Genomic DNA, 22,406 nt, shown 5'->3' with positions numbered 1-22,406 from the left:
GCATGACGAAATTTCAGCTCGGGTAGAACCCCGCCTATCGTCTGCTTTATTCTAGTAAAAGCAAAGACCAGTATCTCGACGGCTCGAAGCTCTCCTCTGCTTGCCATGAGAGGAATCCTTCAGTCTCATGATGGCATCGAGTATATGAATTAGTATTATTATTATAGATAGCGAGTAAAACAGGGGAATGGAGATGATAATATGAAAATAAAGGTATAAAGAAGGGATATCACTATACACACATCCTGATGCACCGAATGATCATGGAAGTATCCCTGCCCTCATAGAATTTCCATTTAACGGGCACTCCATTGGCAACCGGCTGGCTGCTCTTCTCAATGACGATTCTTCTGCCGCGGCCCTCCATGCGCTCTATCTCAATGTCCGTATTCTCGGTGTGCTCCTCCGCAAGGCACACCCCAAACAGGCCTCCGAGCCGCTTTCTCTCGAGGAATTCGCCCAGCTCCTGCAGAAAGCCCATGTCTAGATCTTTGATCTTTCCACGCCCGAATTGGAATTCGTACGGTACTAGGCCTTCAATTTTGCCGACATTGCCCTCCTCCTCCTCCTCCTCCTCCTCCTCTTGGCCAATCCCCAAATGCCATGCCACCGGAATGACCCCCAGCATGCTCCACTGGTGCGGCGCCAGATGGGGTTCCGCTATGCTTACCACGCCGCCATTGGTTGGATACTGTACGATGATCTCCCCGGAACGCAGGTCGTAATGCCGATGCAGCAAACAGAGCGCGTATCGGTGGGAGTCAGGATGCCGGAGGAAGATGCGGCCCAGCCGGCGAATGTGCTTGCCAAGCCGCTGATTGGGGAGCTGGAGGTGGGCCGGGAGAGAATTGTAGGAGGATATGGGTGGCGGGGTAAGATGAACCTTCATGGGGGGGGAGAAGACACAGTCGAGGCGGGAGTAGGAGCCCGGAGAAAAGAGCCGCAAAAATAAGCAGCAGAGAAACCAAAACAAAGAAAAAAAGAAAGTCCGAAGTCGCGGTGTGCGGCACACAGAGATAAGACAAGCGTGCAGGCTGGAAGGAGGGAGGCGGCGACGGGCCTAAAACAAACGAGGAATCACAGCGAGGGGAAGGAATCGGTTAGAGAGGCACGGGAGACGAGGGCCATGTGTTTTATATAGCAGGGTTGGAGGCGACAAAAAGGAAAGGGAAAATGTGGTGGTTGTTTCCCCGTTGCACCAATTTCAACCGTACGCGGGCGGGAGAATCCGGAGTTGTTGCCCTGTCAGACGCATTCCAATTGCATTCTCCTATGGCAGAAGTGTCAGTCAAAATTTGTAATTTTGAATAAACACAAAACACCCTAAACCGCGGACCCCGCAGCCAGAATCGGCAGCCGTGCAGACGAGGGTGTCGGAGCGCAGGTTCCCCAAACCCGGGGCCTTGGGACCGCTCTGCGCCGCTCTTGGCCGTGGAGCGGAGGGCCGCTGGGCTGGCGGGCGACGCTCGGCCGCGCGGCAGTCGCCTCGAGATGGGAGGGGAAGGCATCCGAAGAGAATGCCACCATGGTCACAGGAACAAGCTGCAACATGCTAGATGGGAAAAAAAAGCGCCTTCTTTGAGCGTGATTGGGCTTGGATGGCCCAATTTCTCCCATCTCATGGCCTTGTTCTCCAGGCGTGTCGACATCGAATTCGACGTCACAAGATGATCTCGAAATTCTGCATGCAGGGTGATGAGAAGAGGCGCCCGCAGCCCCTCTTTCCCACCCCGTCTTAAATCGAACCATGACAAGCCAACCCGCCTCGCGCTACGTGGTCGTAGCCCTTAGTCCTGCCGGTCCGGAGGACTATGTCATCACCTGGCTGCTTGAGAACTTCTTGCGGCCAGGCAGGGACAAGGTGGACATTGTGTGTGCCTTGACGCTGGACACGGGGCTTGACGCCGAAGAGCTTGGTAAGGATGAGAGTTGCGCCTTCCGGGAAATTAAACAATGGGCCTCGAGGATTGGATGCTAACAACAGGAAGCACCCTCTATCCTCATGTAGGGACAACCTCGTTTTACATGTCGTCTTGGATCTGCGATCTTGATCAGCAGGTAATGATGCCTCCGGGACATTTTTCGCTTGCTCTTTTGAATTAATGTCCGGAGCATTTAGATCGAATCGGAAGCCAAAGAGAACATGGAACAGTACGCGAAGAGGCTCCGAGATGCTAATGTATGCATTTGAGTTTCTTCAATGTTGCATCCATGATTAATTATACGCCCCAATTTAACCCCTTGTGAAGATCCCAACCGTGGTCCATGTCATCGGATCGCGCATGGACAGCGGCAACATGATCGTCGAATATGTGGAGAAATGTGTGAAGTCGGACGTGCTGGTCATGGGATCTCATTTAAAGGGATCATGGAACCGGTAAATCCAGGTTGTTAGGGCTGTCGGCTAATACTGACCCATCGATGAATAGATTGTTCTGGGGAAGTTTCTCGAGCTATGTCCAAAAGAAGGCGCGCTGCACGGTGATTACCGTCAGGGACTCGGTCCACGAGAAAGTGGACAAGGATACTTGACGCACTGGAGAATACTTCAATGGGAACGGCCATGCTCGGAAATATCATCTTCTCTTTATGTAATTAGCCCTTTTCATTTACCTTGTATACATGCTACTCTTTGGGCGGTCAGCATCCTGCCGGTCAATCTTCTTTTATTTCTCTTTTCGGTGTACCTCGTGTATTTAATATGACGCTCTTGCTCGCGTGTTAGTAAAGCGATGGACAGGATCCCGTGAAAATGGGTGGCAACAGAGCCTGCCGCAGTCTGGGAATCAAACAGTTTATTCCCCCCCTGGCCAATGGGTGAATCGGCAGTAGAATAGGAGGCGGGAGATCTCCAGCCGGAGAATTCTGTTGATGCTTCCTTATTAGTTTTGGCTCGCTTTTAACCTCTTCCACCACTTCTTCATAATCCCTCACTCTCCATCTCCCACTCCCCCTCTCCAAGCCTATAGCCTCTTCACAATGAGACTCTTGGGCATTGTCTTTCTCCTTCCCCTGGTGAGCGCAGCGCCTTTGGTGCACAGGGACACGATCCATGGTGCTGTGGCATCAGAGACCGCGGAGTGTTCAGAGATAGGAACCCAGATGCTCCAAAAGGGCGGCAATGCGGTGGACAGCGTGTTGGCGAGTGCTATCTGCGTTGGGCTGATGGGCGGACACCATTGCGGGATTGGCGGAGGAGGTAATGAGAGATGCGCGACTTCGGCTTGGTATAGGATACGCGTTGACACGTTATATGTGTACGCTAGGCTTTTTGTTGTTGCGGAAACCAGGAGGAGAAAAGCTGTTCTATGACTTTCGGGAAATGGCCCCCGCGGCATCCAATGAAACCATGTTCGTAGGGAAAAGCCCCACGGCCTCCACCATTGGAGGCCTGTCCGTAGGGATTCCTGGTATGGATGACTAATCTCTTATGAGTCCCCAAAAACCATGTAGCTCAGCTAGCTTGGGGATGCATGGATCCCATTCTTTTATCCTTCGTTGTTAGGCCAGCTCCGCGGGTTCGAAGAAATTCACCGTGAACACGGGAAGCTTCCCTGGGCGGACCTCTTCGCCCCCACTATTCGCCTTGCTCGTGAAGGCTTCCGAATCACTGGAGAGGTAGCCACCACCCTTGCGGGCCCCAGTAGTGCATTCATGCTCAACGACACTCGCTGGAAGAGCGTATATGCGCCCAAAGGCGTGTTTCTTCGCGAGAACGAGACCACCACCTTCCCCTCGCTTGCGAACACCCTTCAGCGCATCGCAGAGGAGGGCGCGGAGGCCTTCTACAGCGGGGACATTGCGAAATCAATCGTGGATGCGGTTCAAGCCTCAGGGGGGGTGTTGACGTTGGAAGATCTGAGGAAATACACACCAAAGAGGCGCGAGCCATTGCAAACAACCTATCGTGGGATGGGGGTGTGGGCGGGGAGTCCGCCGTCCAGTGGAGCGATCCTCCTCTCCGACCTGAACATCTTGGAGGGCTACAAGCTGGAACGCAACCATCTAACCATGCATCGGGTAGTGGAGGCCATGAAGTTTGGCTTCGGGCAACGCACCGCCCTCGGGGACCCCGACTTTGTCGCCAACGTCACGGAAATAGTGCACCAATTCCTCGATAAAGACGTCGCAAGGAAGATCAGAGAGCACATCACGGACAATGCGACGCATGGATCCGACTGGTATAACCCCAAGAAGTTTGAGATAGCGAGCGACACCGGAACATCGCAGTTGTCCGCCGCGGATTCCATTGGGTGGGCCGCCTCGATGACCACCACCATCAACTTGTTATGGGGGTCGCGAGTCATGACGGACACGGGGATTGTAAATGATGCTTTTGGAGATCGGCAGGCGACGAGGGAGACTTACCCTTGTTTTTTGCCCCCTCTAGATTTTGAATGATCAGATGGATGATTTCAGCACGCCCGGAAAATCTAACGCGTTCGGCCTGGTCGACACACCGGCTAATTATATTGCGCCCGGTAAGCGGCCTCTCTCTAGCATCTCGACGGCGTTGGTGGAGCGGGACGGTGAGCTGCTCATGGTTACGGGTGCAGCGGGAGGGTCCAGAATTATCACCGCGGTATGCATGAGGATATGAGGGGGATAGAGGGGGAGGAGTTGTGTTAGTGCTGAAGCTAACTGAGAACTAACCCAACTTTTGTATTTGGTCTCTGTGGGAATAGACACTGCAAAACATCATCAACGTGGTGGATTTGAATATGACTCTGGGTATAGCTTGAGCCTTTCTTCTATGTCAGCCGTCGTCTTTCCTCACTAACCTTAATACACTCTCCCTTAGCCGAGGCGGTGGCAAATCCCCGTGTGCATGATCAAATCAGCCCCAATAACACGTTCCTCGAAGAAAAGTTCGACAAAGGCACTGCTGAATATTTGGGTAACTTGTGCAGATTTTTTTCCTCCCAAGGATTGCGCTCTATCCATGGCTGATGTCAATTATGCTTAGCTTCGCTTGGCCATAATATCACCTTTACCCCACCCCTTTCTGCCGTGCATGCGGTGCTTCGCGTTCCGACCACGCAGGAGAATCGTGCCGGATTTGATGCGGCGGCTGATCCTCGCAAGGTCGGGAGCGGATCCAGCGTTATTTAATCATTGAATCCTAGAGGGGGGGGGATGAGGGATTGGAGCCCGATACAGATCGGTCGCTTCATTGGATTTTACCCGAACTTTTATTTGTGTCGCAGCTTCTTAGTCATTCGTAATAAATTATATTTCCTATTTATAAATTGGTCTTATCTCTTGAGGTTCCATGGTCCCGCTCTAGCTCATCATCATTCGCACCCCCCTTTACCCCCTCTTTTGCTCCACCATTAACTATTCTACCTTAATTTATTCCCTACATCCCCCGCTAACATGAATAACACTAATATCCTGGAGCTGGAGGAGAGTATCTATTTGCTCAACTCAGCCATCGCATCCATCACGACCTACATCTATACCATCCCAGGCTCGGCCATTGTATTCCGCTACATCAAAGATCGCTACCGTGATGATCCTTTCCGCGTCGTTCTGGAGCTATTTCTGGTGTTTTTTGCCCTTCGATATTTATTAGCCAAGAAATACCGGATCGGCGACAATAGCATCAAGCTGACTGAGAGGGTAGGGTATTTAAGCCGCCGATGATGGGGAGAAAGAGAAGAGGAGTAATGCATTGGACTAATGAGATTCATCATTCGCGATACAGGAGGTAGATGAGCTGGTCGAAGAATGGCAACCTGAGCCACTCGTTCCCCAATTGACCGAACAGCAAAAATGGGAGCTGACCAAAGTGCCGATTATTTCAGGGTATGTCCCATTCTTCCCTCTCACCCCTCCCCCCCGCTCTTACACAAGATTCATGTAGAGGACATGGCCACAAGGTCAAACTGGTCAATGGCAAAACTCAACTGCTCAATCTTGCAAGCTACAATTTCCTGGGCTTGGTGGCCAATGAGGAAATTAAGGAAAAGGCCATCAAGATTCTGCGCTCATACGGTGTTGGTGCTTGTGGACCCCCTGGATTCTACGGAACCCTAGATGTACACATGCAACTCGAGAAGGATCTGGCCCAATTCTTGGGAACCACTGAAGCCATCATCTATGCTCAAGGATTCGCGACAATCTCATCCACCATTGCAGCGTTCTCCAAGCGTGGAGATATCATTGTTGTGTGAGTAGTCGTGAACAGAAATCACAACAGGATGGTAGAGCTAATGACCCCACCCATTTTTTCACGACTTTGTTTTCCTATAGGGATGAGGGGGTCAATTTCGGAATTCAGAAAGGCTGCCAGATCTCCCGCTCGATTGTGCGCTGGTACAAACACAATGACATGGAGGATCTCGAGCGCGTGCTGGAAGAGATCCGGGTCGACCAGCTTCGCAAAAAGAAGCCCCTCACCCGCCGCTTCATCGTCACGGAAGGCCTTTTCGCCAACTATGGTGATATCACGCCGCTTCCGAAGCTCATCGAGCTGAAGAAGAAGTATCGTTACCGTTTGATTCTCGACGAATCGTTCTCCATCGGAGTGCTTGGTAAGCGCGGGGCCGGATTGACGGATCATTTCGACGTGTCGCCCAGCGAAGTGGACATGATTGTGGGCTCGATGTGCAACGCCTTCGGATCGAGCGGTGGTTTCTGCGCGGGCAACACCGAGATTGTGGATCATCAGCGGCTCTCCGGAAATGCATACGTTTTCTCGGCCGCGCTCCCGGCCATGCTTGCTGTGAGCACGTCCGAAGCCCTGAGCATCCTCTCCAAGACGCCCTCGCTCATGACCGAGCTCCAGGCCCATACCCGAGCGTTCTACAAGACGTTAACCTCAGGCTCGTTGGAGCGCCTTGTCACCCTAAGCTCCGACCCCTCGAGCCCGATGATCCACATGCGCATCCGCGAGACACTACTCCATCGTTACGGCGAACGCATCGGCCGTGAGGAGGAGGAGCGCATTCTACAAGATATCGTGGACGAGGCCTCGCAGAACGGGGTCCTTCTGACCCGCGCCAAATACGTCGTGGACCAGGAGCGTGATGCGCCGCGACCTTCCATCCGTATTTGTGTCTGCGCAGCACTGACGCGCAAGGAAAATGATCGGGCTGCCGGGGTAGTGAAATCCGCTGTACAAAAGGTTCTATCAAAGAGGAGATGAAGCTCAAGCAGCAGCCCCCAGTTTTTTTTAATATAAAAGTGCAACCTATCGGGAGATTCTTTTCATGGATCGAATCTTGTTTCTATATTCGCCAATGTTTGTTATTAGACGCTTTTTAATAATATTAATCAAAACAGTAGTTAATTTAAGCGGTGTATTTTTCCCTTTCAACACGATATGTTTGACCATATCAGAAGTGAATGAGAAAAACCTCCAGAGAAACAATGCGTGCAAGTTGGAGGCCTCGCTACAAGGAGCGATCTGGTGGATGGCTCAGTGAGCCTCATCGTTAAAATGCTATGGGGATGAACGAATACCTCATCTCAACAGGTCAGATCGGGTGCAGTGTGCGCTTTTACTTAGAGAGTAAAAATCAAGGCCAGCATAGAAATAAATCATGAAGCGAATCCTATATTATGAGTGGGCAAAACCACAGGCTTTCGAAATACATTGAAAACAGAACACTACAGTAAATAACAAGAAGAAAAATAGAAAGGGAACAAGTACACACGCAATTTAATTGTTGAAAGCTGCCAAATGTTGGTCGACCAGCAGCCGGCTGCGTGTACGCTTCGGTTCAGCCAAGAAGGGCACTATCTCTTCAACCAAGTATTCCTTGGAAACCCGCATCTACAACAGACATCACACATAAGAGTTAGCTCTAGATTGCTGTCCATTCTACGAAAGGAAGCGTTCAGTTACATGGTCTTCCTCCAAATCCTTGAACACCAAGCGGCCCTGTTGATCCAGTGTCCGTAGGCCAAGCCAATCTTCTCTGTAGAGGGGCTGGGCGCGGAGCGGTACAACGTTCATCTCCGAGTCATAAAACCAGAACCAAGCCGTCTCTTTCGGCTTCAACATGGTATCGTTCGAGAAACGCACCATCACAAATTTGCCCGTGAGGTCGGCAAGATTGTAGCTGGCGTTCTTCTCCGGGAGCTCGTTGTTAATATCGGGAAGGAAAATGTTATACTCCAGGTAAGCATCGAGATTATTTGGATCCTGTTGGAGCAGGGAGAAGGAAGAGGAGATAAGCATGGCTCTAAGAACATAAAATTGTCTATGTGAGTGTTCTTCACCTTATAATACTGTGCTTGTACAACATGATCTCTCACATAACCGGAGTACGCTCCACGCTTTGCTATCGATCGCATAATTTGGCACATTAATCCTCCAGTGGCACACCCAGGAATGTCGGAGACACCTTGGAGAGAGGAGGGGCGAGAGAAACTTCTTAATAATCGTGAGTATCAATATATATCACTTTCCAAATACCTACCTCCATGGGGGGACCCAAAGGTTATCAAGTGATGTACCTTTGGATCATTGCATCTTTCCATGTAGGCTCGCAAAAATAGACCCCCTTGGGAGAATCCAACGGCATTAAATCCGCCTCTTAATCTCGGCTCTTCTCTCAATTGGGTGCATACTTTGTCGACTTGCTCATTCACATTTCCAAAGAATCCGGCCCTCTGATCGTCATCCTCATTACCGGCAATGCTCACGCTATGCACAAAGACCCCCGGGAGGTGCTCTTCAAATATTGCCTTAACGGCTCCCATACTCTTAGGATTACAGCAAGAATCCCCCATGCCGTGCCAGAGTACAATGGGATAGTACTCGGTGGCTAAAAAGCACCAGCGCAAAATGAGTAAGGATGGAACAGGGGATATAGCGAGCCAGAAGCAGGAAGTTTACTTGCCTTGCGCTTGTGCAATTAAAAGTAAGAGAAGGATCCAGAGTTGCTTCAGCATAGTGCCTCTCTTTCTTGACTTACTAGAAAGCCGAGAAGAGACTTTGGTCACAAAGTAAAATTAAAAATTGGCTGTGGTAGTTTACTTTCCGTGGCAAAACATACACTACGCGTCGCGTAGAATATTAAATTAAAAAAAAGGTTGTGGTCGTGTTGTGTTTTTCTATGTTCTCGCTGATCCCCTCGAGCCCCCGATTTTAAGCCCTCCCTAAAATCAGTATATGAATCAATCGCAGAATGGAGGCATCATCACTAACCGACCAGCGCTTTGAAGACGTTCAAATTCTGGACGAGATCACTGAACGGTTTGGATTTTATCGATATTTAGAAGGCCCGGAGAAGCTAGGATGGTTAATCAATATGCATGCGGTAAGCTTCGGTTTGTGTATGGATTGCTTCATTGCCCTTTCTCATGTAGCACAAATATATCTCCAGACGCTAAGAAAGGATCCCGAATGGCCGGGTGGGCGCGCGGGAGTAGATTACTACTTCCTGGAGGAGGACGGGAGTGCATTTAAATGTACATTAATTTATAGCCCTTACTTTCTGATCGCATGTAGGGTATGTGTCCACCTCTTTGAAGGCAATGCATCGCACTATTTTAAGGCGTTCCTTTTTTTCTTCATTAGCAAGGAACAGAAAACGATGTTGAAGAATACTTACGAAAGCGCTTCGATCGCACAATAGAAAAAATGACGCGAGTTCTTAAAGAGGATTTAAAAATGGTACCGTAATACCTCACACGCTGGTTTGATTTTTATTTATTCTCTCTATTCTCCCACTATTAGCCGAATCACTTGCTTGGCTACCGCCGCACCTTCATAAAGCTTTCCTTTCGTAACGTGCAAGACTTGCTTTCCGTGCGAAAAATCATCATGCCTGTGGCCAAGAAGAACGAGGAGCGATTTGATGCGGTAGATGCTTATGCAGATGTGATCAGGTTAGACCCCATACTATTCCATTGGAAAGTGGAGCTGTGGTTGATTTTTAAAAATTTGTCGACACAGCGCTACGACTGGGATTGAGTACGAAAGGGACACGGTGCAGAGTTTGCGCAAGGGACTACATGATGCATTAGACAATATAATTGACATTAGAGAGTATGATGTACCTTATTATTTGCGTGTCGCTATTGATAATGGTAAAAAATATTTCCTCGGTGGCTAATTACAAAGGGTGGGATGATAAAGAGTGATCTTTATTTTTTAGACATCCGTGTCGGCTATTGGTACAACTGCAAAGCCGAAGAAGGTCAGATCACGCTAAAAAGGCGAGAAGATCTAGTTAAGCGTGCAGAGCCTGTAGTGTTGGCATTTGATATTGAAACGACAAAATTGCCTCTCAAGTTTCCTGACGCATCCATCGACTCAATTATGATGATTTCTTACATGGTGGATGGCCAAGTAAGCTTTGTTTATTTCTAACATGATGATGATATCCCAGCTAATATTGGCGCCTGTAGGGGTACTTGATCACAAACCGTGATATTGTTTCGCAGGATATTGACGACTTCGAGTATACTCCAAAGCCCGAGTTTGAGGGGCCTTTTACGATTTTCAATGAGCCCGACGAGGTATTCTTGTGTTTTCATCGAAGAAATATTGAGATAGCGAAAAGTAACCCGGTAGCTTTTGCTGGATAGTCTGCGGTGATAAGACGGTTCTTCGAGCATATTCAAGAGTTAAAACCCACCGTGGTTGTGTCCTATAACGGAGACATGTTTGATTGGCCTTTTGTCGAGGCAAGAGCACGAGTACACGGGATAGATATGTATCATGTAAGTCGAACTGGTCCAATACTGTAGTAGTGGTAGTAGCAGTAGTAGTCGCCAAAGCCTCTTATGCCTTTTCGCTTCATTTTAGGAAATTGGGTTCTATAAGGATGACCAGGATGAATACAAGTGCAAACACACCATTCATATGGATTGTCTAAGATGGGTGAAGCGTGATAGTTATTTGCCAGCAGGAAGTCATGGTTTGAAAGCGGTGACCACGTCGAAGCTCGGATATAACCCAATGGAATTGGATCCAGAAGATATGACAAGGTGTGCGATTGCATTCAATCCCCATCACAAACGCTACCGGAGAGACTGATTTAATTTTCCTCATCTAGATTTGCTTCAGAGCGGCCACAGACGCTCGCGCAATACTCAGTTTCCGATGCGGTGGCGACCTACTACTTGTACATGAAATACGTGCACCCATTTATCTTCTCCTTATGTAACATTATCCCGTTGAATCCGGACGAAGTTTTGCGGAAAGGATCGGGGACCCTATGTGAGATGCTGCTAATGGTAAGCTGCACCTGAGTGCATGCCTTCCCCCCCCCCACCCTACCCTCCTTTTTTTTTTATTGCCGAAGGCTAATTTTTATTGGGTGCTAGGTGGAAGCATACAAAGCGCATATTATCATGCCAAACAAGCATACAGACGAGCTCATTAAATTTCATGAGGGACATCTACTCTCGGGAGAAACCTATGTCGGTGGCCACGTAGAGGCTTTGGAAGCAGGCGTGTTTCGGAGCGATATTCCTTGCAAGTTTAAAATTGTCCCGGAGGCTTGCCAGCAGGTCAGTTGCAGCTTCTGATGGGCATCTGCTCGTAGTGTGCACCCGGCATCTAATTTCCTTTTACAATTTGCAGTTGATCGAAGAGGTCGACGCGGCGCTTAAATTTAGTTTTGAGGAAGAATTAAAAGTGAAGCTAGAGGATATTGCTGATTACAATGAGGTACGAACATCTCCCATGGCCATGGCTAGAATCGCATTCACACGGCCATCTTTATTATTTCTTTAGGTGCGGGCTGAAATTGTCAAGAAGCTTGAGGACCTACGTGACAAACCGGATCGCGAGGAGTGTCCCCTCATTTACCACTTGGACGTTGCCGCTATGTATCCCAATATCATCCTCACAAACCGTCTTCAACCAGACGCGATTGTTAATGAAGCGGTGTGCGCTACCTGCGACTTCAACCGGCCGGGGAAAACCTGTGACCGCCGGCTCACATGGTCCTGGAGGGGCGAGTTCTTTCCCGCCAAACGCAGTGAATTCAACATGATACGCAGTCAGCTGGAGACGGAGAAGTTTCCTGGTAAGCGGCCAAACGATGTACCGCGAATGTTCAACCAGCTGTCGGCATCGGATCAGGCCACGCTTCTGCACAAGCGCTTGGGGGAATACAGCCGAAAGGCATACAAGAAGATGCACGAGGTCCAGGTGATTGAGAAGGAGGCGATCATTTGTCAGCGAGAAAATCCATTCTACGTCGACACGGTGCGCGCGTTCCGTGACCGCAGATATGAGTACAAGGGCTTGCTGAAAACGTGGAAGAAAAATGTGGACAAGGCGGTCGCAAACGGGGATCTGCCGGCAGTGGACGAGGCCAAGAAGATGATCGTGCTCTACGACTCCCTTCAACTGTAAGTCCCGACTCTGCGGGGACGGATTCATTCTTGGTATACTTACACATTCCTCTATCCACGCCTCTAGGGCACACAAGTGCATTCTCAACTCCTTCTACGGCTACGTGATGCGGAAGGGCTCCCGCTGGTTCTCCATGGAGATGGCGGGAGTCGTGTGTCTTACCGGGGCGAAAATCATCCAAATGGCGCGACAGTTGGTTGACCAGGTGGGCCGACCGCTTGAGCTGGACACCGACGGGATCTGGTGCATTCTGCCGCGCACTTTCCCCGAGAATTTCACCTTCAAACTCCACTCGGGCAGGGCCGTCAGCATCTCGTACCCCTGCACGGTGTTAAACCACCGGGTCCACGCACGCTTCACCAACAACCAATACCAGCTGCTGGTGGACCCCGCCACCTTCACCTATGAGACCCGCACGGAGAACTCCATCTTCTTCGAGGTGGATGGCCCATACCGCGCCATGATTCTGCCCTCGTCGAAGGACGAGGACAAGCTGTTGAAAAAGCGATACGCCGTGTTCAACGACGACGGATCGCTGGCGGAGCTCAAGGGGTTCGAGGTGAAGCGCCGTGGGGAGCTGAAGCTGATCAAGATCTTCCAGTCGCAGATCTTCAAAATCTTCCTGCAGGGCTCGACCCTTGAGGAGTGCTATGCGGCCGTCGCCAAGGTGGCGAACCAGTGGCTGGACGTGCTCGAGTCGAAGGCGGCAAACCTGCCGGACGAGGAGGTGTTCGACCTCATTTCCGAGAATCGAAGCATGAGTAAGACCCTCGAGGAATACGGCTCGCAAAAGTCCACGTCAATCAGCACGGCCCGCCGCCTGGCCGAGTTTCTGGGCGACCAGATGGTCAAGGACAAGGGCCTTGCCTGCAAATTCATTATCTCGGCGAAACCCGCGGGAGCGCCAGTGGCCGAGCGCGCCATTCCGACGGCCATCTTCTCCGCGGAGCCTTCGGTGAAGAAATTCTACCTTCGCAAGTGGCTGAAGGACAATGCCCTCGCGAGCTTCGACATCCGGGAGATTCTCGACTGGCCGTACTACATGGAGCGTCTCGGCTCCGTGATCCAAAAGCTGATCACTATCCCCGCCGCCATGCAGCGCGTGCGCAACCCTGTGCCCCGGGTCAAGCACCCTGACTGGCTGTTCAAGCGTATCGCCGCGCGCGATGACAAGTTGAAACAGCAAAACATCAAGAGCTTTGTCAAGGTCACTGCCGTGAAGCAGTCAGCGCCAGGCTCGGGCGACGGGGCAGATGGGGACGAGGCGCTGGGCGGCGGGGGAGAAGCGATGGGCGACATTGAGGATTTCGGGCGGGTGACCTTGAACGGGTTTTATCCCCAGAAACCCACCGTCACCCGACACAAATCCCTGGAGGGGGGGACCAAAGAGACGGAGGCGGTCCCCGATCCACGCGAGGAACCGCTAGAAGAGGCGGACAAGCCGGAAAACATGCCGAGTATGTACGAGGACTACCCCGCTTGGCTCGCCTTCCAGAAGCGCAAGTGGCATCGCCAACGCAAACTCCGTGAGCATCGCCGCAAGATATTTGGCACCAAGCCCCACCTGAACACGTTTGCCAGTGGGGCCGGCGGAGGAGTCACCTCCTTTTTCCGAAAACAGGCCGAGTCGCTGTACACCAAGCACTGGCAGATCATCCACATTGCGGAGACGGATACGCCCGGGGAGTTAAGGGCATGGGTGCTGCTTAAGCGCCACCTGCACTCGATCCGCCTCACAGTGCCGCGGGTGTTCTACGTCAACAGCCGCGAGGAGCGGCTCCCGGATTGTCTGCAGGTGAATCCCGCGTTTCGCGTGGAGCGCATGGTGCGGACGCTTCCGCGCTCCCACCCCTGCATGAACCTCTTCAAGGTCACCATGTCGGAGGCGGTGTACCAGCAGGAGCAGAAGCGCCTCTCAAGCTTTTTCAACCACCCGTCGACCGGCGGCGTGTATGAGTCGCAGGTCTCTCTCCTGGACCGCGCCCTGCTGAGGCTGGGGTGTGTGTGCACCGTGGATCGAGGGGCGCGAAACCTGCGACGGCTCGTGATGGATGACTCGTACGAGCTGGACGACCTGACCGCGGTGGAGCCCGCGAGCAAATCCGCGGCCTCGGCCTCCGGGGCGGACCCGAGCTCATCCTATCTCAGCGACTACCCCCTGAACTACCTGTACCTCTACCACGTCGGCTCGGACTCGCGGCACTGCTTCGCGCTCTTTTCCACCGCGACCAGCCGGGTGAACGTTGCTTTTGTGGACCGGGCGGCCACCGCGCTCGACTCGCTGCCCAACTTCGCAAAGATATATCGGGACCGGCTTGCGGACGCCTCCCAACCGCGAAAGAAGAGGGCCGCCGAGGCGTTCGCCTACAGCGACGAGCTCGAGTTCCAGGTGGGGTCCCATACAACGGAGAAGGAGGCGCTGCGGGTGATGCAGCGAGCGCTCTCGCAGTACCAGGAAGAACACCGGGGCCCCACGGTGCTTGTGTTCCACTCTGCCAAGCGCTTCGATGTCGTTGCCGAGCAGTGCGGCATCCTGCGCGAGTTCCCCGCTGTTCTCATTCCCTCCCGCAAGGCGGACAATGTGTTCCCGGCTCTCGACTGGCAACGGCATGTTGCCCGACGGATGATGACCCACTACCTGCACCTGGCCGGCTGGATCACGGAGAGAATTGCGCTCGCCCGCCACGCTCGGGTGCCGATGTGCAACATCCTCGGCGATTCGCCCGTGTTCCTGTCGGACATCATGTTTGCCCGTCGGCTCGCGCAGCAGGAGATGATCCTGTGGTGGTCACCTTCGGCGCGGCCCGATTTGGGCGGGCGCGAGGAGGACGAGAACCTGCACATCCTTGAAGAGCTTGTCAACCCGGAGCTCAACTCCGCGGGCTCCTACGGCACGGTGTGTCTCGAAGTGGAGGTTGGAAAGCTGTGCGTCAACGCCATTCTCGAGGCCCCGGCCCTCAACGAGCTTGAGGGCACCGAGGGCATGGTTGGGTTTGATGCATCGGCCTCCCAGACCCTCGAGGCCTACGGGATCTCCGAGGGGAACGGCAACCCCATGAAGCCGCGCGCCAACCTCGGAGACAGCCTCGTGTCCGCGCAGATGTTCGGCGTGCTGCGCTCCCTCGTGCGGGGATGGCACTCGGAGGCGGAGGCGGGGAACCGGTATTCGGCGATGCTTTTGGCCCATCTTCAGCGCTGGCTCACAAGCACCTCGGCCAACATGCGGGACCCGGCCCTCTACAGCCTCGTGCACGGGCTGATGAAAAAAGTCTTTGTCCAGCTGGTGGCCGAGTTCAAACGGCTGGGGGCCCGCGCCGTCTACGCCAACTTCAACCGGCTCATCTTTGCCACCACCAAGCCCACGGTGGAGAGCGCACACGCCTACAGCCGCTACATCATCAAAGCCATCAAAACCAAGGCGCCGTTCCGGGAGCTGAAGCTGGATTTTGTGCAGTACTGGGAGCAGCTGCTGTGGATGGATGCGGCCAACTACGGCGGGATCGTGTGCAACGATGCCCGATTCCTGGAGGGGATGCCGAACGGAAATGGGGGGGGGGGAGAGGAGGGGGGTGCGAAGCGGGAGGAGGGGACGCAACCAACTGTGGTCATGCGCTGGGACATCAAGGAGTATTTGCCTCCGGGGCTGCAGCAGAGCTTTCAGCTGATTGTGGCGGAGTTTATCTTCAGCGTTCATAAGCATCGGATGGAGCGGATACGGTCGTTTGGCAGCCAGCACGTTTACCAGGCTCGACTGGCACTTGAGGCGGGCGCCGACCTGGAGGAGAGAGAGGAGGGGGATGGCGGCGAGGTTGGGGGGGAGAATGGGGGGGAGGACGCGGAGCAACTTGCTAAGCGGAAGAAGCTGTTGAAACGGCTGGAGAAAGAGCAGGCCGAGGACGAGAAGGCCGACGAGATGCACTACACTCGGCGCCTGATCCGAGAGCACTTCACCCGGAAAATCCTGAACATTATCCCGGAGATTCGCAAGCGGCAGGCGGAGATGGGGGAGAACCCGGAGGCACACGCCGCGCTCTCCTTCCCCCAGCTGCCCGGATCCCACCTGGAGATGAAGGATCCCGCGCTCGAGTTTGTCAAGTTCGTTTGCATGGTGCTGTCGCTCGACTCCCAGGTCTCGGAGGCGGTGCGCATCCTCCGACGCAACCTGCTTGGCCAGATTGGGGTGCGAGAGTTTAGTGAAGAGGCCAAGTTCCGCAATCCCTGCGCCAGCTTCCGGCTCGAGCAAGTGATTTGCCACTACTGCAACCTCTGCCGCGATCTCGATTTCTGCCGAGAGAGGGAGAGCGTGTGGATATGTGCCGGCTGCGGGACCGAATATGACCGCGGAGAGATCGAGGAGGCCATTGTCGCGGAGGTGCAGCGCTGGATGATGGCCTATCAGCTGCAGGACCTGCGATGTGGGAAGTGCCACGCGGTCAAAATGGCGAATTTGAACCTACATTGTGCTTGCTCCGGCCCCTATCAGACCACTCAGTCTCGGGGCGAGTTCGCACGACGGATAGGCATCCTCCGGAACATTGCGCGGTTTCACAAGCTAGAGCTCTTGAGTGAAGTGGTGGAGTGGGTTCAGCAAGAGATGTGAAGAGCCGTTTTTTTTTTTAAAAAAATTGTTTATAAAACCACAATTATTTATGCTATCACCCCATATTTTTTCACCGTGATTTTGCTATCTTCCAATCCAATTACTGTACAATATGATGATATCTTCCAAAACAAATACAGAGGACGCTTTTGTTTTCCAAAAAAAAAAAAAAACGTTATTGGGCAGTGGTTAAGCCCGAATGTGAAAGCAATAGACAGGTTAAGCCCACGTTGTCTAGCCTCTTTGGGAGAAAAATGAGCGGGAAGTATTTCAATGCGATGTATTAGCTTAATACTTCAAGTTTCCAAGGTTGGATGCAAAATACGGAACGAATCGAGAAAGCTGCGTGATATGCCGAATCCAGCTAATATTGGAGAGCTTCGAGCATTTTTAGGTCTGGCGTCATATTACAGAAGATTCATAAGGAATTTTTCTGAACGCGCATGGCCACTTAATGATTTGCTTAAGAGAGATGTTAAGTGGAATTGGACGGAGCAACACAGTGAGGCGGTAACGGATTTGAAGAATGCACTAACGAACACACCGATATTGGCGTACCGCGATGAAAGTGAAGTGTTAATACTGACGACCGATGCATCCGGGAAAGGATTGGGTGCTATTTTCTCTCAGGCGGATAGCAACGATGTTAACGATGGTGGAAAAAGAATACAGAACGAGGAAGTAATCGCCTACGCGAGCAGAGGGTTGAGGGGAGCGGAGAAGAATTACTCTATAACTCATCTCGAAGGTTTAGCGGTGGTTTGGGCAATTCAACATTTTCGTCATTACCTAGTTGGTGTTCAATTTATCTTAGTTACTGATCACTCTGCCCTTCTCAACATCTTTAATTCGGAAAATCCCGTGGGGCGGATTGCTAGATGGTCTATGTATCTACGTGAATATGATTATGTCGTTCGTCATCGTAAGGTTTCTCTGAATCCTGCTGATGCTCTTTCCAGACTCCCTGTCAACATAATTGGCGAGGACGAGGACGGATCCGGAGAGGGTGATGGTGTGGATGGTGAAGCGGCGGTGGATATCGACGATGGTCAGAGAAGGAGAATAAGACAAGCTATGGATCTTGCGAAATGGATTACGATTTATCAATACCTGACTGAACTTCGTTATCTGAATGATTGCGACGAAAGAATGCGACGAAAAATACGGAGATGGTCGGCAAAATTCCGTGCGGAAAATGGGAAACTGTTTTTACGCAGGCCCCGAGGGGAATACCCTATTGAAGTACTTCACACTGGCAACGCGGAAGCGACGGTTCAGAGGGTCCACGAAGAGAGTCACCTTGGTATCAACAACACTTGGCGCAAGTTGAAAGAACGATTCACCGGTCCACAGTTGTTCGAAGTGGTCAAAAAGGTTGTTCAGACGTGCGTTCGCTGTCAAGAGCGGAAAAACAGGGAGAGATCCGAAGAACTGCGACCGATCGAAAGCGGAAGGGTGTTCGAAATAGTGGGCATCGATGCAATCGGTCCTCTTCCGACTACTCGACGTGGAAACCGTTATATATTGGTGGCAATCGATTATCTTAGCAGGTACCCAATGGCACGCGCGGTACCCAGCATCAGAATGGAGGATACTATTGATTTCCTATTCCAGGAGGTAATTTCCCATTTTGGATGCCCGCGACAGCTGATTTCGGATAGAGGAGCGAATTTTGTGAGCGAGCTTACTACAGCATATTTACGACGTCTCGGAATCCGCGCCTCTCCAACGACATCTTACAGGCCTCAGAGTAATGGGATGGTTGAGAGAGCTAAACAAACCCTGGTGCAAACCTTGGCGAAGATCGGTGAGAAGCATATCGATTGGGATGATAAGCTGGAGGCAGCCTTGTTAGCCTTTCGAACCATGCCCAATGCTGCTACTGGCAAGACACCGATGGAATTACTTATTGGTCAGCTTGCACTTACCCCGAGCGTATGGACACCAAGAAGTGGTCAGTTTGTCGAAGGCGCTTTTGAAGACGAGCTCGAATGGAGGACCAAGAAAATCGAGGAAACTTTACCGGAAGTGAGAGCTGAGGTAGAAGATAGAGATCGACGGGAGAAGCGTAAGATGAAGGAGAGATATGACAGTGGAGTGACAAAAAGGTGCTATTCTGTCGGAGATGAAGTGCTGGTTTATCAACATGATCGTTTCAAATTTGATCCTCGTTGGGTGGGGCCCTATACGGTCTCCAAAGTCCTGGGGAAAGGCGCATACGTTATTCGTGACGCATCGGGTGTAGATTTATCAACACCAGTCAATGGAGATAACTTGCGGCCTTATTCGAATTCTCAATCACTCATACCGGAGGTAGTCGCAAACTCTTCCACAACTGCTGAAAACGGAACGTGGGTTTATAACGACAATAATATCCACCTCTTGTGGGGAAAGGAGTACTGATCTGGTGAACCTGGGAGTTGTGTATTTTCGGATGTAACTGTGGCCACGGGGACGTTGGCCTTTTAAGAGGGGGGATCTGTTACGTAGAATATAAGATAGTATATAGAATAAGGATAAGATATTCGTAATCTCAGAAGTTTATGAATGTTTCTCTTTAATGTAATTCTTCTCTTATTTTAGTTATACTCAGTATTAGCTTAATACTTCAAGTTTCCAAGGTTGGATGCAAAATACGGAACGAATCGGGCTTCATATCAACGTATTCCCAGAGTCAAGAATGAGTATTTCAATTCCATCGAGTAGTTATGGAAGATTTTATGTTAACAGTAGAGGATTCAGACTTATTATTCATCGTGTATCTACATCAAAGTTGGCTAGTTGCTCGGACTGAGCCTTTCTAACTCTTTTAACAGGACCCCGGCCGTCTCGACACCTGACACCTTGCACTGTGCAATTAAACCATCATCCTCGATGGATAGGATATGAATCTGGGCAACCACGACCCCGTTGCTCTCGCCAGGGGTGGAGAGATCAACCCGCAAGTCGGACGAAACTCCCATAGCAGGAGGGATACGACAGATCTCACGTAAGAATGCAATTTGAAGCTTGATCGTCCCAACCTCTGGCAGAGATGGTTCAGTTTCGGATATGCAAGTTTGTAGCTAAGGAAAATTTCGAAATAAAGCTCAAATTTGGCTCTCCTCCACCCTCAATTTAGGTTTTACCTGATCAATTAAATAAATTCCAAACTCGTGAGTAATGGTGAGTGTCTGCCCAGTTCCGGGGCTTGGGAATGAGAGCGTACACTTGGCATTATACTTCAAAAGAAGGGTTAGACTTCAAAGTACGCAAGGACTTAAGAGAACAAGCCGCAATATACTTGATCTAGTCGTGGCGGTTTAAGTTCGATGGTTTCGACGTGCTGAGCCATTGCTGGCAATGCAAAATTCTCCGTTGTAAATGATCTATTCCAACATCCGCGATCTTAGTAAACCATCTTTGATACATATCAACGAAGACAGACGGAAAACTTACGGTGCATCTATCGGTTGCACCGATGATCCGAGCTTGACAAGTTTGCTTGAAAGCGGTACAATGGGTATCTCCACCTTCTAAGCGAGGATGAATCCGTTAATGATTCCCCCTATATACATAAGATAAATGCTATGCAGGTCACGTACTTCTTCACTTCCTCGAACCCAAGTTTCTAACTGACATTTCGGGGTTGGAACAGGGATCTGACACTGGTTGGTTATGCTGAGGACAAGCCTGCTCCCGGATATCTTGGTGCCTATTGAGGAGTGGGCGAATTGCGATTAGATGATGCCGTAAACAAACAAAAGACTTAGAAGAGCTGAGGCATACTTATCCGAACACTCGACTTCAGGAATTGCTCCATCACTGAATTCATGGTTCCCGTGATCTCCATGCTCTGCTTCAAGTTGCTGGCCATGGACTTTGTAAAAGCAAGGATGGGTAGAGATGAGCGGGCGCGTATATAATGCACTGTAAATATGGGGGCAGCTTACAGAGAAGAGCACGCCGAAAGACTGCTGGATGCCTTGTATACTCTGTTGGAGAAGCTGCACCGTCGCGTTGCTAAGAGAGAAGAGAAAGCGGAATGCCGGTTAGACTGGTAGCCATATTACAGAGGCATCATAGTGAGGATCTAACAGGTCGCGGGATGGTGCTTTTTCTTCCCTGTTCTCCACCGAATTGGGGCTCTCTGCATGCTCGTCGGACGACATATTTTACGCGGTCAAATTCATTCATTCAAAGAAACGAGATTAGCGTGACTTGCTCTTGCAGTGGGTGGCTAAGTCATACGTCATCAAAAATTTTTCGTGGAAAAAGAATAAACAAATATCTCGAGCGACAACAACAATAGAACCTTCCCTTTCTTTTTTCCATCTCAATTTTGTATATTTGGGAAAGAAAAACGTTATATTCTAGCGATGGAGAACGAGCAGCACAAACTTGTTGACCTCTACATCCCGCGCAAGTGGTGAGTATCTGGATAGAGATGGATCCCTATGACCTGCTTTTCCTCCCCTTATTATCCTTCTTACCCCCTAATTTATATCCCCCCAATCCCGGCCCTTCTGCTTCATCCTCTTACTGCATTTTTGTTTGCCATTTCTGATATTCGAATCACTGACATGATTTACTCTTGCTATAATCAGCTCGGCCACTGGTCGCCTCATCACAGCTAAGGACCACGCTTCCGTCCAGATCAACATTGGCGATGTCGATGCCTCTGGCCGCCTCACTGGCTCCTCCACCACTTACGCGTTGTGCGGCTTCGTTCGTGCCCAAGGAGAGTCTGATGACTGCCTGAATCGCTTGGCCACCAACGATGGACGTGAGTATTGAAAGATTGAAAAGCATTCGCTGAGACTGTGTGCTAACTCTGTGGTTCTATCTGTCTTTCACCGACTGGTTATTCCCCTCATCTCTCTAGTCCTCAAGAAGTAAATACCCGCCCCTATTGTCTATTCAACTCACATATACTTACTCCCTCTCTTTTCCTATTATAGTGTGTGGAGCTATCAACGCTAAACGTTGTGTATAAAGTTGCCTTGTTGGGTTCATAACAAGCATTTCTAAAATAAAATTATTTGAGATTCTTCTTAGAAACTCTAATTTAAGAATAGATGCTTGGCTATTTTACTCTCATGAAGTTACTGAGAGGGCTAGAGTAGAGAATCTTTATACAAATTTCATTGATAATTTTTGGAAAGATTTTTGTTCGGCATTGGATAGCCATTTCCTCTTCAACATCGCGGTTACTACTACTCCCTCCCTCTCCCCCATCGAATGTTTTGATTCCTTACTATTATTCAAATCCGATACAATGGATATTCAGCGCCTACTTTTGAATAAGTTTGGGATTGGCCCCTGTTTTTTAGGTTCCCAGAGGTCTTTCCATTCGTATGTGGCAAATTGCCACGGTCTGCCGCTGGAGGAATAGAGCACAATAGACGGCAAGAGAAGCAGCTTTTCAGGCAACGTGAAAGTTTTGTTGCCGCCCATTTCTCCTTAAGCTAATTTTAGATACAAACATGTTGGGCCTTTAAA

At 50.7% G+C, this 22,406-nt stretch overlaps 11 protein-coding genes across 11 annotated transcripts; 6 read left to right on the top strand and 5 right to left on the bottom strand.

The window, feature by feature from the left end:
* Positions 1-232: 232 nt before the first annotated feature.
* Positions 233-889, bottom strand: VTP21DRAFT_4192 (uncharacterized protein; the record flags this gene model as incomplete). Its single annotated transcript, XM_069394576.1, has 1 exon — positions 233-889. One exon carries the CDS (start codon positions 887-889, stop codon positions 233-235), a length of 657 nt encoding a protein of 218 aa, XP_069255800.1.
* A 315-nt stretch (positions 890-1,204) lies between these two features.
* VTP21DRAFT_4191 (uncharacterized protein) lies at positions 1,205-1,551 on the bottom strand (the record flags this gene model as incomplete). Its single annotated transcript, XM_069394575.1, has 2 exons — positions 1,205-1,270; positions 1,330-1,551. 2 exons carry the CDS (start codon positions 1,549-1,551, stop codon positions 1,205-1,207), a joined length of 288 nt encoding a protein of 95 aa, XP_069255799.1.
* A 196-nt stretch (positions 1,552-1,747) lies between these two features.
* VTP21DRAFT_4190 (uncharacterized protein) lies at positions 1,748-2,532 on the top strand (the record flags this gene model as incomplete). Its single annotated transcript, XM_069394574.1, has 5 exons — positions 1,748-1,916; positions 2,009-2,058; positions 2,120-2,179; positions 2,250-2,377; positions 2,430-2,532. 5 exons carry the CDS (start codon positions 1,748-1,750, stop codon positions 2,530-2,532), a joined length of 510 nt encoding a protein of 169 aa, XP_069255798.1.
* A 447-nt stretch (positions 2,533-2,979) lies between these two features.
* On the top strand, positions 2,980-5,112 carry VTP21DRAFT_4189 (uncharacterized protein; the record flags this gene model as incomplete). Its single annotated transcript, XM_069394572.1, has 7 exons — positions 2,980-3,199; positions 3,267-3,410; positions 3,506-4,323; positions 4,391-4,582; positions 4,686-4,731; positions 4,802-4,897; positions 4,967-5,112. 7 exons carry the CDS (start codon positions 2,980-2,982, stop codon positions 5,110-5,112), a joined length of 1,662 nt encoding a protein of 553 aa, XP_069255797.1.
* Positions 5,113-5,376: 264 nt separating this feature from the next.
* VTP21DRAFT_4188 (uncharacterized protein) lies at positions 5,377-7,150 on the top strand (the record flags this gene model as incomplete). The annotated part of the gene is made up of 4 exons (XM_069394571.1): positions 5,377-5,622; positions 5,708-5,808; positions 5,867-6,172; positions 6,256-7,150. The coding sequence occupies 4 exons, from the start codon at positions 5,377-5,379 to the stop codon at positions 7,148-7,150; spliced, it is 1,548 nt and encodes a 515-aa protein (XP_069255796.1).
* Positions 7,151-7,195: 45 nt separating this feature from the next.
* On the bottom strand, positions 7,196-7,472 carry VTP21DRAFT_4187 (uncharacterized protein; the record flags this gene model as incomplete). Its single annotated transcript, XM_069394570.1, has 2 exons — positions 7,196-7,397; positions 7,468-7,472. The coding sequence occupies 2 exons, from the start codon at positions 7,470-7,472 to the stop codon at positions 7,196-7,198; spliced, it is 207 nt and encodes a 68-aa protein (XP_069255795.1).
* Positions 7,473-7,666: 194 nt separating this feature from the next.
* Positions 7,667-8,904, bottom strand: VTP21DRAFT_4186 (uncharacterized protein; the record flags this gene model as incomplete). Its single annotated transcript, XM_069394569.1, has 5 exons — positions 7,667-7,780; positions 7,853-8,152; positions 8,230-8,354; positions 8,430-8,777; positions 8,853-8,904. The coding sequence occupies 5 exons, from the start codon at positions 8,902-8,904 to the stop codon at positions 7,667-7,669; spliced, it is 939 nt and encodes a 312-aa protein (XP_069255794.1).
* Positions 8,905-9,140: 236 nt separating this feature from the next.
* Positions 9,141-16,925, top strand: VTP21DRAFT_4185 (uncharacterized protein; the record flags this gene model as incomplete). The annotated part of the gene is made up of 14 exons (XM_069394568.1): positions 9,141-9,272; positions 9,339-9,464; positions 9,533-9,628; positions 9,692-9,843; positions 9,911-10,044; positions 10,113-10,306; positions 10,366-10,476; positions 10,546-10,680; positions 10,766-10,947; positions 11,016-11,196; positions 11,287-11,472; positions 11,546-11,632; positions 11,699-12,321; positions 12,392-16,925. 14 exons carry the CDS (start codon positions 9,141-9,143, stop codon positions 16,923-16,925), a joined length of 6,873 nt encoding a protein of 2,290 aa, XP_069255793.1.
* Positions 16,926-17,276: 351 nt separating this feature from the next.
* Positions 17,277-19,328, top strand: VTP21DRAFT_4184 (uncharacterized protein; the record flags this gene model as incomplete). The annotated part of the gene is made up of 1 exon (XM_069394567.1): positions 17,277-19,328. One exon carries the CDS (start codon positions 17,277-17,279, stop codon positions 19,326-19,328), a length of 2,052 nt encoding a protein of 683 aa, XP_069255792.1.
* Positions 19,329-19,702: 374 nt separating this feature from the next.
* Positions 19,703-21,076, bottom strand: VTP21DRAFT_4183 (uncharacterized protein; the record flags this gene model as incomplete). Its single annotated transcript, XM_069394566.1, has 8 exons — positions 19,703-19,990; positions 20,054-20,146; positions 20,209-20,293; positions 20,364-20,440; positions 20,510-20,619; positions 20,694-20,784; positions 20,858-20,927; positions 21,003-21,076. 8 exons carry the CDS (start codon positions 21,074-21,076, stop codon positions 19,703-19,705), a joined length of 888 nt encoding a protein of 295 aa, XP_069255791.1.
* Positions 21,077-21,283: 207 nt separating this feature from the next.
* On the top strand, positions 21,284-21,887 carry VTP21DRAFT_4182 (40S ribosomal protein eS21; the record flags this gene model as incomplete). The annotated part of the gene is made up of 4 exons (XM_069394565.1): positions 21,284-21,333; positions 21,512-21,690; positions 21,790-21,799; positions 21,866-21,887. The coding sequence occupies 4 exons, from the start codon at positions 21,284-21,286 to the stop codon at positions 21,885-21,887; spliced, it is 261 nt and encodes an 86-aa protein (XP_069255790.1).
* Between the last annotated feature and the right edge of the window lie 519 nt (positions 21,888-22,406).

This window comes from Calcarisporiella thermophila (genome assembly GCF_041956535.1).
Source record: "Calcarisporiella thermophila strain CBS 279.70 unplaced genomic scaffold VTP21scaffold_2, whole genome shotgun sequence".
Lineage (NCBI taxonomy): Eukaryota > Fungi > Calcarisporiellomycota > Calcarisporiellomycetes > Calcarisporiellales > Calcarisporiellaceae > Calcarisporiella > Calcarisporiella thermophila.
The sequence above is the reverse complement of the archived record's forward strand: the minus strand, read 5'-3'. Positions and strand labels throughout refer to the sequence as shown.